At 38.2% G+C, this 14,972-nt stretch overlaps 1 protein-coding gene across 7 annotated transcripts; it reads left to right on the top strand.

Annotated features, from left to right (window-relative positions):
• Window positions 1-889: 889 nt before the first annotated feature.
• On the top strand, window positions 890-14,450 carry LOC117306844 (N-acetylglucosamine-6-sulfatase-like). Of its 7 annotated transcripts, none has more exons than XM_033791389.1 (14): window positions 890-1,018; window positions 2,020-2,195; window positions 2,872-2,931; window positions 5,873-6,076; window positions 6,633-6,698; window positions 7,008-7,106; window positions 7,506-7,676; window positions 8,420-8,502; window positions 8,906-9,024; window positions 9,176-9,378; window positions 9,885-9,998; window positions 10,559-10,672; window positions 11,905-12,015; window positions 12,498-14,450. In XM_033791389.1, the coding sequence occupies exons 2-14, from the start codon at window positions 2,070-2,072 to the stop codon at window positions 12,675-12,677; spliced, it is 1,650 nt and encodes a 549-aa protein (XP_033647280.1). In that variant the 5' UTR covers window positions 890-1,018; window positions 2,020-2,069; the 3' UTR covers window positions 12,678-14,450. The 7 variants fall into 7 exon arrangements, with proteins under 7 accessions (XP_033647280.1, XP_033647281.1, XP_033647283.1 ...); XM_033791390.1 differs by having other exon boundaries at window positions 900-1,047; XM_033791392.1 differs by lacking the exon at window positions 890-1,018 and adding an exon at window positions 1,058-1,244.
• The last annotated feature ends 522 nt before the right edge of the window (window positions 14,451-14,972 follow it).

Raw genomic sequence — 14,972 nt, 5'->3', positions numbered from 1 at the left:
AGCAACCAAACAATGTATGTTACGTCGCTGCAAGTTTATTCACTGGTTCCATTCATGCCATTAGGGCCCACCAGTGTCACACAAGCGCCTGCTGTGTGTGGCGTGTATAATTATTTAACGGTGCCCTTGAACAGCGCCCGCTATGGTCTGACTGTGGGTTAGTTTACTTAACGGTGTGTTTAAATAGCGCCCTCTAACATTTGCTTGAAATTATTACTGTTTCATATAGGCCCTTTTAGAATTTACGGCTTCGGCTTTGGATTCGGCTTCAGGCTCCGTCCACTAGCCTGAAGCCCTGATAGCGTATGCACAGCAACAACCGTGGGGCCAAGCTAGCCTGAGCCGAATCCAAAGCCGAAGCCTAAAAGGACTCTGAAAAAAGAAAAAAAAAGTAAACATCTAGCTTTTCCTTCCGCCATGGTAAATCTCAAGAGTCAGTTTTCAAAAGGCTGATTATATTTTTTTTTCACGGCATGATGGCATAATTAAAGTATTTTATTTATCTGTTTGATTGGTGAACTTCATTCAAAATATGGTGGGAGCATGCAATCCGGAGCCGCATGCATGATAAGCAGAATATTGCGTTGGAAAACACATGAGAAACGTGTGAACAGAAACGATTCTCAGATTTAAACTTTTGGGGAAACTAAACGACCCATTCGCCATGATTCGTTGGTCATGTTCTTCATGCGGAAGCAAAATGAGAACATTCATAACATACAAGTAAGTTTAAATTTGACATCTGAATTCTTAAAAACTCGTCATGCCCTGCTAATAGCGCACGCGCTTTGTCACATGACAAAGTCACATGACAAAGTCACCTGACCAGTCTAGCACCGCAGACGTAGACTTGTGCAGTCCATCTAGCATAAGCAGGGGAGGCGTAGAGTCGCGCTCGAACGATTTTATAGTCTGATCTACACACAGCACTCTACGGCGGCACCATTGCAGTTGTTTTCACACAAGAGTAAAACTTGTACAGTAGGCTATAAAGATAGGAAGTGCAATCGCAGTGGAGGTAGGCTCAGCTCAAATCACAGTACACACGTATGTGGAATCAATTAGTCAATTAAATGACTTGAAATTCTTCAGAGATCTATCAAACATGCAAGCTTTTGCTCTTGCGATGGATTAGAAAATGGCGATTTTTTGCATCCCTTGTTGTCGGTTGTGGAAGTTCGAAAAAGGTTTTGTAACAAATCGACACGACGAACATTTAATTTAACTCTCAACCATCAACATAGGTAATAATTGTACATTTGTGTCATATAAGTGATCAGTTTTCCAAGGTACGTTTGTTCTTGTTGTTGTCCATCCCTGCTGTTTAATCATGAGGAAGAAATCCAACCAACTACCTCGTCGTCCATGTTTTATTAATCATGGTCATCTTGTTACGTAATAATTAACAGCTTTATCTAACTCGCCACACAGTCGAGTCAGTCAGTCACACCATGGTCACACTCTTCCTTGCTCTATGATGCACCACACACACACACGCAGACAAGCACAGAATGAATCACAGATGTGTGTAGCCATAAATATTGGATACCTCCATGTTTCGAATTACTCCTATATCTGAGTGGATTTGACCAATTTTATGGGGCTAAGATTGGGTAAGATTAAGAAAGAATAGATGTGTGCAGCTGGATTTGTTTGCTTCCTCCAATGCAATGGCACAAACTTCAATGATTTTACTTTACAAAACAATGGGAAAGAGTTTGGTTGGTCAAATTTTCTCTTTTTCACTATTATTGGAAAGTTTCCGTATGGCGCCACCACTTTTTCATTTGATATATATGAAATAATATAGTGTCTAATTTACCTTCAATGAGATCCCATTTTGTAAAAATAAATGTAATGTAAAGGTTATTCTTATTAACTTATAAATCATTGAGGCAAATAGATGAAAGACGCTGTGGCATGTGAGAAGGAAATGGGAATACTGGTTTTACCTCTTCCTTCCTTAATGAACTATTATTATTATTTATAAAGTAAAAACGTGTGATTAATCATCCTCAGGTATTGTTGGTTTTCAACTGAGAGCTTTCAACGACCCTTACTGCTACATCATGGGTTTCATTGAGCGTGCACTCATCTGGGTTTCTCTTCTGACGTTAGTTTGTGGATTGACTGGAAAGAAACCTAATATCGTATTTATCCTGACGGATGATCAAGACGTAACAATGGGTGGAATGGTATGTGAACCTTCAACTCCCTACCCCCCCCCCCCACCACAACTCTGAGAAGATGTTTGTGAAACATTTAATTCAGGTTGGCTTAGCAGAGCTGCCAATTCGTCCTGATTCTGCAGAGTTTCCTGAAAATAAACCAATAATATGTCCAATGTTTTGATAAATACATTTGAAAATCTCTCTGATTATAATGGAAACTGTTTCCCTTTAATGTTGAATGTAATTCTAAATATATCCCTGATTGTTGAACAAAATCTCCCTGATTCTGATTGATTGCAAGATGTAAATGTTGGCAGCTCTGACTCAGTAGTTTTATCCTGCCTTTATACCTCTATGGTATGATCCTGCAATAGAGCCATACATAAAGCTTTTCAGCCCCTACTCGACTGCAGTGGTAAATTCTTCTACCACATCTAAAAACTGAGGTTTCTTCATCATCTAATCTGCACAGGTATCTTCAGGCAGTAACGGGTCACCGTGATAGCCCCTTTTGTGGGTTCTTTCATTCAGAAAGATATAATAATAAAAGCTAACATCATTGAACAATCTTAGACAGTGACAGATCGAGATTTGTGATGACCTCGTTCACAAGTGACTTGCTTGGTTTCTAAGTGATTAACTTTAAGTATAGTGCAGTTTGAGACAGATGCAAAGTTTCATTCTTAATTTTGTTTTCCAGACCCCGTTGGTGAATACAGTCAGTCTCATTGGCAAGCAAGGAATGACATTTAACAACATGGTGAGTCTTTAGGCCTAACCAGCTCAGACCTGGGCCCAATTTCGTGCTGGTCGAAGTGACCGTGGTGGCTGAACACTTTCAAAACAGAAAAGATTTTTCAGCAAAATAGGTTCCGATTTTGGTACAAATGGAAATAGAAGCTTATAATAAAAACGATTATATTTTCTGAGTAGTTTTTACAAACTTTTCTTGAGGAAAATTAGGTTGAAAATCTTTTCGTTTTCTTGAGACAGAAATCCTGAATAAAAATAGAAGTAAGTCGTTTTAGCCAGAAATCTTGCAAACAAAATTAAGATAATAAATATACAAATTTGACATCGTAGGAAAGGTCATTTCATATGCTACAAATTGCATGCACAAAGTTTTTCCAAAAAATAATGTCTTCCCACAGAAATTCAAGATTGAAAACAGTACACACTGCAAATTGCGTTATATATTTTTTAGTGTGAAAAAATACGGTACACAGCATTGTAACCTTTGTCAACAATGCGGTATCCGGTTCGGCGCTTGCAATAAACAATGTGGTATTGAAAGGGTTAAGCGTAAACCTATTTCACCAGCGGTTGCTAGCTTAAGCACATAAACAAACTGCGCGCGCAACATTTTAGATCGTTTGCTCAAGCGAAAAAGAAGAAGGTGCTGACAAAATGGCGGGCGAAATAAATGCGGAGTGCACTCGAGTGGCGATAAAAAAAATTCATCACCTTCTGTGTCTGATATGTATTATTTGTAAAGGTTCAAAGTGCCCCTCGAAAGGTTTACACACTAACTTGAAAGTAAACAAGAAGATAATACATTGTACAGCATGATTCTGAAGCATTTTAGACACTCGTTTATTCGTTACACCTACCATACAAACGCACGTACAATCACCGCTGTGCCGGCACAATAACATCGTTTGCAATGAGTGTTGCACTATGCGCTGTGTGAATAGGGTGCTTAAGCAAAACAGAGGCTTTAAGGACCCTTTTTGTTTGCTTACCTATGTAAGCAAAAAACCTTTCTTAGCAAGGGTATGAAATGAAAAATTTGCTAGGTGCGCCCGTTAAGCACAAAATCGACCGTTACGGGATGCAGCTCTTTGAAACTGGGCCCGGCGCTTAAACAGGGTGCTTAAGCAATGGGGCTTTAACAGAGCTGCCAACTCTTCCGGATTTTGCGGAAGACTCCCGTATTTGACGGCAATCTTCCGTCATCCCGCAAGCAGTCAAAATCTCCCGGATCCCCAACCTGTTAATGAAAAAATAATAAAATTGACGAATTTCCTAGCCCTCCGCCGTGGCCCGTGTGTGTATGACGTTTGCGCGCGTGCATATTTAATTGTTAAAAGTTGTTGTAACCGTAGTTTCGTCTTCTGCGCATCCATACATGTGCACGCACTGATCAACCTCGCCACCATGGGTAGCGCGCTATATCGATACCTCTCGTCACTAACCCCTGGAATAGATGATTGCACTTACAGTAGCGTATACTCGTGTGGGATCGTTACGACGCACTGCCCACGATCGAGCAAATGACGCTGCTACATCGTACACCACTGGGAACGTGGTTGGGAATGTAAAGCAAAATGGCGCCGCCCAGCAGAGCAACTGGTAAGTCGGTGAAGAAAATTAAATACGCTCAAAAATACAAAGAAGACTACCACAAAGAATGGCCTTGTATAAAGAAATCATCAAAGGATGAAAACCATGCCTTTTGCACTACGTGCAATTCAGAGGTATCTGTGAAATACGGCGGACGAAACGACATATTGAGACACATAGATTCCGACAAACATTGCAGTAGTGCAACAGCACGATCCAACACGCTAGGCATTGCAGATTTTTTAGAAAATCGGGCTCTGATGACATCAATATAATAAAGGCGGAAACTTTATTCACAGGGTTTATAATTGAACATAACTTAAACGTTGCATCTTCTGACCATGCTGGTCCTCTTTTTAGACGAATGTTACCCGACAGTGCTTCAAAACTAGAAACATGTGCAAAACATTTAAAACATAAACAGCAATATTCTTTAGTAATATTTCAAATGTATATGTCTGTACATGAATATTGGTTTTTATGTCTGCAAAAATCGTCGTGACGCGTGCTGAGATTGAGTCTTTCTGACTTAAAAATAAAATCTTCCTGATTTTCAAAAACCAATGTTGGCAGCTCTGCTTTAAGGACCCTTTTTGCATGCTTGCCTCGCCGTTTTAAGCAAAAAACCTTGCTTAAGCAAGGCTATGAAATGAAAAACTTGCTAGGTGCACCCGTTAAGCACAAAATCGACCGTTAAGCAGCTCTATGAAATTGGGCCCTGGATTTTTATCTTTGAAAGGGCAAGGCCGTTTTCATTTTGTCAAAGACTGGGGCATCATAGGCCATGGCCTCTATGCCATATATGTTGTTCCGGTATTTTCAACTTTTGTATGTTTTTACGACATTTTTGTTCCCAACTCATCAGATAACTTATGACATAATACTAACAGGCATGCATTGACCAAAATATCTGTCTTATATCATTCTGGAGCCATCTTTGGTTGTTTTCTTGTGAACAATCTTAGTATAATTTTGCACTTCATCAAAAGGTGCCAGACCTAATGTCCTTCGAGCTGTGTTGGCCTTTTTATTGTTTATAAACATGTTCTATAGGCAGCCTTGAGTTGCACAAAAGTGTGATAACCGGATTGGCACAGATGTTGCTTTACAAAAAGACCTTCACACCTTTGTTTTTTCTTTGGAGTGGCAACTTATAATTTGTCAGTGATTTTTACTAATCTGATCAAATTTTATAAATCAATATACATTATTGTTGTTTTTTTGCTGTGGCAAAACTCGCACTTGTGACCTTTGCTAAAGAGATGTATCCTTTCATTACATTATATTCTGAACCGTTTAACGTTGTACAGAGCAAAGCTTTAAAAACACTAATTTCAATGCTAATCCTTTCTCTACAGTTTACAACCAGCCCTTTGTGTTGTCCAAGTCGATCCAGTATTCTAACAGGGAACTACGTTCACAACCACAACGCAGTGAATAACTCCATATCTGGCAACTGTAACAGCAAGGCGTGGCAGGATGGTCCAGAAAAGAAGACCATTGCAACGTACCTTAAAGCTATGGGATATTCAACATTCTTTGCAGGGAAATATCTCAATCAGGTAAGTTGATAAGGTAACATCATACCTCAAGAAACTTTAGAGTTAGAGTGTCGCGGTTGAGTGGTTAAGAATTCAAATTCCGAATTCAAGTTCTGATGCTAAGTCACCGGAGTGTGGGTTCAAATCCCGGTCGTGACACTTGTGTCGTTGAGCAAGATACTTTACTATAATTGCTTCTCTTCACCCAGGGGTATAAATGGGTACCTGCGAGGGTAGAGGTTGATATTGTGAATGAAAAAGCCATCGGCAGCTTGGGGCTGTATACTCCCTATTGGGAGCTGAGAAAGATTAAGAGAGATGTTATTGGCCAAATGACCAGGGGACTAATGTAAAGCGCATTGATACGGTTTATTGTGAAATGCCCTATATACAAAAAATAATAATAATCAACAAACTGTCACGGTATTTTTACAAGAATGTCAAGTCCATCACTTTTAGTGAGGTGACAGCAGGTACCAACTGGATCTTGCCAAAGCATTTGTGACTGGAGACCCTCACAAATCTAAGAAGCTGTTACTTTCTGATTCCTGTTTTTCATGTTTTTATTGATTTGTAGTACGGAGTCACTAAAGTTGGGGGAGTTGCACATGTACCGCCCGGCTGGGATGAGTGGAATGGCCTGGTGAGTAGGCATTCAATTTAATTTGTATTCTTATTTCCACATTTTTAGTCTTGTTATTAGTTGGCCTAATTTTTAGTCTTATTATTAGCTGATTGAGTTAGCTCAGTGCGCTACATATTTGGCAGCACAGGCTGTATACTCCCCAGGATGCCGGGATGGTTTAATGAATGAATTAAATGGCCCTGTGACCAGGGGTACTAATGTTGGAAGCGCTTAGAGACAACTCTCGGGTGTAAATAAGCGATTATTTTTTATTATTATTATTAAAGGTTAGGTGATTATAATTTGTTTCTCTTTTTTGTCGACTAGGTGAAGAACTCTGTGTATTACAACTACACTCTGTCAGTGAACGGTAAAGCTGAAGAACACGGTGACGATTACACCAAGGACTACTTGACAGATCTCATTGTAAGTTTCTATCTCATCGTAGTCTCAGATAAAAACATTTTTCACATTTTTCTTCAGATTCCCAGAGGAAATTATAATTTTCAAGTTGAACTGAAACATATCTTGACAAAATAGGGAGAACACCAACATGGGGCTAGATAGCTCAGTTGGTAGAGTGCCGGCACGGTAATCTGGAGGTTGTTAGTTCAAATCAAGGAGTCGATTTCACAAACATGGTACTCTGTAGGAGTTATTAAAAAACTTAAGGCTAGTCCTAAGTTAGGATGTGTAACTTGTCCTAAAGACAAGACTAGTCTCAACTCTTTGTGAAATCCACCCCTGCTCTAGTAACTTTGTCTTTGTTCAACTACAAATCATCAAAAACATTTTGTGTAAATGCTTCCTTGATTGTTTCAACAGAACAGGCGTTCAAATGAGTTTTTGAAGAAGCAGAGTGAGACGACCCCGCCCTTCTTTGCTATGGTGTCCACACCGGCCGCCCACGCCCCTTTCGACTCCGCTCCTCAATATGAACAGAACTTCACAAAAAATTCCGCCCCGAGAGGACCAACTTTTAATGTTGCTGGAAAGGTCAGAATAGACAAAGAAAATAGTTAAACTAAACTATGTAGTTATTAATGATATCAAGTAATAATCAAAATAAAACTGACAACTAATATGCAAACTATTACTTCACTGCCAAAGAAAAGGTGTAGAAAATTTGAATCGGAGAAGCGTTATGCAGTAGTGGTTCTCAGCTTGAAGTAGTCATAGAAGAGAAACAAATATGGAACTCAAGTACTGAGTACCAACAATACTACAATACTTTATGCTACTTTTAGCTGGTAACCCTATTCTGCTAAGCAAGATTGTTTCAGTTGTTTGTAAATGACCTTGCTATGGCTATCTGATTTCTGATTTGATTTGCATAGACCCAAACCAGAAGTTAGCCATCCATGGGACTACGTAAGATTTTCCTATTGTCAAATATCACACTCGGGCCCAATTTCATAAAACATATAAGCAGCCGTTTTGTGTTTACCGAGCGTCCCTTAGTAGGATTTTTATTTCACAAAGCTGTTTCGCATATAAGCAAGGGTAAAAGCTCGCTAACCCATGGTAAGCACACGAGTGACAGAACACTGCTATTCCATGGTGAACATGCATGCGCGTCAAGAATTTTTCTGCTTAAGAAATCGTGGTGAAATATGTTAATGGTTATGCAAATTTTTCTGCTACAGTAAGCACACAAATTTGCCGGTTAACAGCTTTATGAAATTAGGCCCTGATAGTCAAAACTGCATTAACTAATTTTAAGTTTGATTATCCCCCAGGACAAACATTGGCTGATTAGGCATGCACCCAACCCAATGTCTAAAATCTCTATCAGTACACTCGATGATGTCTTCAGAAAAAGGTTAGTTGAATATTTACCCTTGAAATTGACATGTAACAAAGATTACGTCTCGTGTCCCTAAAAAAAAATTACTTCGCTGTGCAAATCTTTGAAAAAGTGGCCATCTATGTTATCTAGTGAGTAACTATCGTCCTTTGAAGGTTTGTCTGTCTTGTCTTGTATGGCATTCCCAAATCAAGCAAACGTTTACCAAAATTGCCTCCAATGCACTCTTTCTGCCCTATTCCTACCATTATATAATAGTGTATTCTGTTTTGAAATGGAATTGTGAAATGGAAATAAATGTTGTTGAATTGAATTGAAATTGAGGGATCAACTTAAGGGGGACACAACTCTTTATTTCAGTTTTTATTCATAGATTCAAATGTGTTTTTTAAGAGTATATTCTTTTTGTAATTGTAAGATGGAGGACACTTCTCTCTGTGGATGACATGGTGAAGAGTATTGTAGCCACACTGACGACTCAGAAGATCATAGATTCAACCTACATCATCTTCTCATCGGATAATGGATATCATCTAGGTGAGAATTAATAGAAAGAGTCACCCAACTTGAAAGAGTTGCTGATGTGTGTGTTTTCACAACGGATTTGCAAGGTTGGATCACACTGCTCTTTATGGAGCCTGCAATTATTTTCCTGCTGTATTATAACCTTGTTTTCCATACGTTTCAGGTCAGTTCTCGCTTCCAATGGACAAACGCCAACTGTATGAGTTTGACATCAGAGTACCTCTTCTCATTCGTGGTCCTAATATCAAACCAGGCTCTGTTACCGACAGCCCTGCGCTTAACATTGATATCATGCCAACGATCATACAGTTAGCTGGTGACCCAGCCCCTGAAGATGTTGATGGGCTTTCACTGGTACCTATTTTGGTGAGTATTGATAAAGTCTTGTCTGTAGATAATAATTAGAGTAATAATAATAGCGGATTCTTATATAGTGCGCATATCTGTCACTTAGTGACGCTAACACTTTAACAAACAGTATTTCCTGCAAGGTATGTGGGCCTACTTTTGAGTTATAAGATCTATATACTCATTTTACATAGGGTGCTGTGCCGCATTAAGCTGCCAATCAAACAAGGAACATCGTGACGAACCCCTTCTCTTCGTCAATAAGTGCACTGGGTTACACATGCGTTACACAGCACACGTGACCTATGTGATGTCCGAAGGACGAAGCATCATGGTTAAGTGTCATGCTTAAGGACACAGGTTTCAGCACTGTGACTTGAACCCACACTCTGCTGATCAGAAACACCAGAGCTTGATTACTTTTAACCGCTAGACTGCGACACGCCATTATCTCAACCGTCATATCAGCCACTTAAAAAGAAGAAGAAATGATTAAAAGTTTGATAAACTGTTCTCCTTTACAGATCCCGAACACGACTAATGTAGTTGAGCTGACAAATCGTGATACTCTCATCGAACACAGCGGAGAATATTATCCAAATGGTTATCCTGGTTGTCCTAAAACGGAGTTCCTCACGGTATTTGATATTTGTTGTTGTTGTTGAGTGTTTGATTAGTAATAATAATTTGAGAGGCTACTCATCCTTTAAACTTGCAAGAGCTGAATTGTAAAGGGCGCCTTTGGCAGCCAGCCACATCAACCAACCAGCCACATCAACCAATTATGGCCACAGAGCACAGCCAGACATCAAAAGTTTTTTGATTTTTCCCAAGGGAGAAAAACCCAGTTGTCTAGTAAAAACTGATAGGGGCTAGTAAACACCACCTCTCAACTTGCTCTGTGGGCTTCTTAAATCTGTGCAACCTAGTTGTATAAAATGCTGTGTGAACAGTACATTTTTAAATGTGTTAATTTTTTTTTGAGTGTTTGAGTGTAATTTTAATTGCGTATTATACTGGTTGTGGTTGCTACCATTAATGCATCAGAGTGATACATGACAGTACATGTTTAAAATCAGGGCTGCTAAAACTTGCTGGGAGCAAGTTAAATCCAGTAGTTTAATTATAGCCTGGATGGCTACTTAGCAAAAAAAGAACTATGCAAGAAGAATTTAACGTTTCTCCAACACTCTGACAGGGGGAATGTCGGAGTAAAATACTGGTACTGCCCGCTAGGGATTTCTTGGTTGAACACGAAGGAGAGTGGTTACCAAAGGGTGATTTTGGTTGTAAAAATACCAACTTCTGTACAGTAAGTGTCTCTGTGCGCAAATCTCATAAACAGGCTAAGCTGCTTTGTCTGTTGCCATTAACATCGCTTTTTATACCTTAACATTCACTGTATACTAAAAAGCCATGATTTTAGTTGAACTTCACACCCATTATCCACGCTTCTACAAACAGTTTTCAAAACTTAACATGCTTTAAAAAAAAATATATTCACTTAACAACTTGGCGTGATGTTAGTTCACAACGTATAAGGAAAACCATGCCCTTTCGTGTGGATCATTATATTTTATTTTTAAAACGTCTTTCATAACAAAAGGGTTTCAAATGCTTTTCATAGATCAACTCGCCCGATCCAAGGCATTGTGTCCCTTTAACTTCCTTTACTGATTTGATTGTCTTGCTCTCATTTATTCATATTTCTGTTTTTAATTCATGTATCCATGGCTGTGCTGCTGCTCGTTACGCTTTGCTTCAATCCATCAGAACTGCGTACCAGACTGCGTCTGTGAGGACAGTAAAAATAACACATATTCATGTGTACGCTCCATTAGCCCAGGCATCAGCACAATGTACTGTGAAATTAGTGACAGCGAGGTATTTATATTGTTTGGCATTTTTGTTCTGCTTACATTTTTTCATGTGGTGGACATTGAACCATCTTGATTTGGGAACTAAATAACAGGCCCCCCCCCCCCCAAAAAAAAAAAAAAACACCCCAAAACATTACAATCTGGTGAAATAAGGAGCAATGTAAGAGGGGTAAAGACATGTTTTTTAGGGGGGTAATCAAATATCTTAAGTCCGATTTATCAAAACTGTTAATGGCAAAGGAAGGAAAATACAGATCAAAGGTAGTGTAGTTTGTTTTAAAACAAAAGAAGATATTGAAATAATGGGCAAACTGCATTCAAACCAAGTATTCTGTTAAGTACTCGTTTTCAGTGTGTTGAGAGAGGGGCGAAGAAAAAGGTGTGGGGCATTACCCCTGCCGCTACTTCTCAAAAGATTAAATCTAGCCTTTGCAAGTTTTGCCACCAATCTTACCAGAGACCAACAGATTGACACATATTGAAGGATTCCAGAAAGAGCTTCATTTGTTAAACAGAAACTTTCATTACAAACCTGTTCAAATTTCAACTCAAGGTGTAGAAAAAAATGTCTCCCATCATGAGAAAGTGCGAGCAGTCTTTCCTTATTTGTACTTTGTTGACTACTTTGTTTATTTCATTGTATATTTATGATGGAACAATACAGCAATGCTCACCAAACTGCGTTTGTGAAGATTGTCAGAACAACACATATGGCTGTTTACGAAGCATGAACATTAAGACCGACTATGTGTACTGTGAATTCAGCGACCATGAGGTATAACACTATCTTAGTAATATTGTTATTAAAATATTACGGTTTTCAGCACCAACCCAACTCATTAAGAGATTACCTCTTCTATAAGTTATCACACAAGCATGAGTGGAATACAGAAAAATATAGCGCTTCTGTGTCCCATATCCAACAAGGCCGAAGATTTTCAGAACCAACCCAACTCATTAAGAGTTGGATATGGGACGCAGACGCGCTATATTTTCTGTATTTCCACGAGCGCGTGTGTGATAACGTATTTATCTTCAAGCAAACTTGGCGCGTGACATAGAACACACAATACGCATGGTAGTGATATTAGCCGTGCAATATAGGTTTTTATCACCACTCCATTCTGCGAATCTGATTGGAGGATTAGCGCGCCCTTGAAGATAAATGGTGTTATCGCAAACCTTTCTATATCGTATTTCCACCATGCAAAGTTTCAAATCCTACGTAATAATAATAATGATATTCTTCCCCAACAGTCGTTCCAGGAGTACTACGATCTAGTCAAGGATCCACATCAGTTAACAAACACAATCAAATCTATACCACCAACTAAGCTAGCAGATATGCACAAACGCCTTATCCTCTTGCAACTGTGCAAGGGCAGCAACTGTCGTAAACTACTCCCCCCTGATGATGCCCCGCCCCAAAAGGGGTAGATTAGAGGTCAGCGAGCGTACAGCAGGGACCTTGGAAGGTCAGAGGTCAAGAAAAAAATGTACTTTATATAATTGGCTCATACTAACTTAATTACCAGCTGTTTATTTCACCAAACTTTTCCGAACTTAGGATTAATCTTAGAACGAGTTAAGTTCCATTCATAAATGCTACGGCCACATTGAACCTATCCTAAGTTAGGATGAGTTACTCACCAGTCCTAACGGGATATGTAGGATTAATCCTAGCGTTTCGTGGAATCGGCTGCTGTACTCCCCCGCCCACAAGTTGTGGGTTACATCACCAAAAAAGTATAGTCTGACATTTGATTAAGAAGTAAATCGGTACATTGTTAGTGTAATAGGTTTGTATGTTTTGGACGCCATCAGAAAGCTGTTTTGTTTACTCGAGAAATTAATAATCCTATGATTATAAAATATCACTGAGGCTAAACCTCACTAAACCTCAAGACTCATCTATGACTCAAAAGCTGTTTTACCCAAAAATGTATTCCCTAAGCAAAAATTTGTCAGGTACCAGAGTTATGACATGCTTGCTTTGCACAGATTGTTTCAATGCTTAGCTTTTTAAACCCAACGAGTTTAGATTTCAAAAAATGCTCTCTTGAAGCTGTTAAACAGAAAATTTATTTGCTACAGTAATAACAAAATATTTGAATACCAATCACAACAACCTAAACCTTGTGATATGTCAATGGTAACTTATTTGCTTCGTACTTTGTTTTACTGAGAATTGTTTCCACCGTGTCTAGATTTTGCAAAATGTCAAAATTTATCTTATCTTCTTAAAGCTGTTAAAATTTATTTCCTTCAGTAAAAAAAATGGTTTGAATACCAATCACAACAACCTAAACCTTGTGTTATTTTAACTGGTAACTTATATTTGCTTTGTATTTTTTGTTTGTTGAGCTTTTTTAACCCACCGAGTCTAGATTTTGCAAAATGACAAAATTAGTTTTATCCTCCTGAGGCTTTTAAACAGAAAGTTTATTTCCTACAGTAAAAAAATGATTTGAATACCAACCACAACAATCTAAATCTTGTGATATTTCAACTGCCAACCAATTTTTTCACAGGTTTTCGTGCTAATTTTGTTTTTATCCTACAGGCTTTATGAAATTAAGTTCTATAATTGAGCTAAGTCTGTTGGTCACTCTAAAATGAACAAAAAAGTATTTGTGTTATTGATAACCCTAACCAAGACGTAGGTCAGGTTATTTGTGAAAGTTGAAGCGGACCAAAAAGATAAGTCAAATTTCTTCCATGAAAATATCAAATAATTTCATACTTTTTGACAAAGACATGTCATAATTTTTTTTGGTTAAATTAAATTGTCTTCAAAGAAAAGGATGAGTCAAAACAAAATTCAACATTTTTTAGGTGTTCAGAGCTCGAAAAATTTCATGTTTCTGTTTGTATTTTTTTTTTTATTGGCAGGCACTTAAAACAAATTTTGAGTTTACTTTTTGGCTCTTTGTGTCAAATATTTGAAGATTGTTATCAAAACTTTTGTTTGCCTAATGTGTCCAAATGGTTTTTTTGATTCTTTGAACTGAATTTTTTGGGGGGGATTTGGCATTTTTTGGGGGGTCACCTGTTCTATTTTATTTCTTCTAATATATTCATCTAAGATATTTATATACAAAAATATAAAAAGCATTGTATTTTGGGTAAAAGTTTTAAATCAGAGCCATTACTATTGTCTATGCAAAGAGTTATACAAGGGTGTATTAAATATGCTGCTATTTTTCTTTACTGAAGTTTGTCTGACTTTGTTTAAACGAAGAGCATTCTAGTTTTACAAAACCTAAGTGAAAATGCTTACAAAAGTTCAGGCTGCAACTTCATGGCTCTGGTTAATAAATGAAAATAGGCAGTTATTATGTTGTGCTTAAAGGGAAGGTACATGTTTGGTAATTGTCAAAGACCAGTCTTCTCACTTGGTGTATTCCAACATAAGCATAAAATAACAAGCCTGTGAAAATTTGAGTTAAATTGGTCATCAAAGTTGCGAGAAAATGATGAGAGAAAAAAACACCCTTGTTGGGCAAGTTTGTGTGCTTTCAGATAGGAATAAAAGACTTCTGGCTAGAAGTCTTTTATTATTTTAGTGACAAATTGCCTCTTTCTCAAAATCTTTACTATTTCAGAGGGAGTCGTTTCCCACAATGTTGTATACTATCAACAGCTCTCCAATGCTTGTTACCAAGTCAGATTTTAAGTTCATATTTGTTTTGAGTAATCACAAACTTGTACCTTCCCTTTAATAAATTTTGA

This window comes from Asterias rubens, chromosome 2 (assembly GCF_902459465.1).
Source record: "Asterias rubens chromosome 2, eAstRub1.3, whole genome shotgun sequence".
NCBI classification, from domain to species: Eukaryota; Metazoa; Echinodermata; class Asteroidea; order Forcipulatida; family Asteriidae; genus Asterias; species Asterias rubens.
This window is presented reverse-complemented; position numbering and strand designations above follow the sequence as displayed.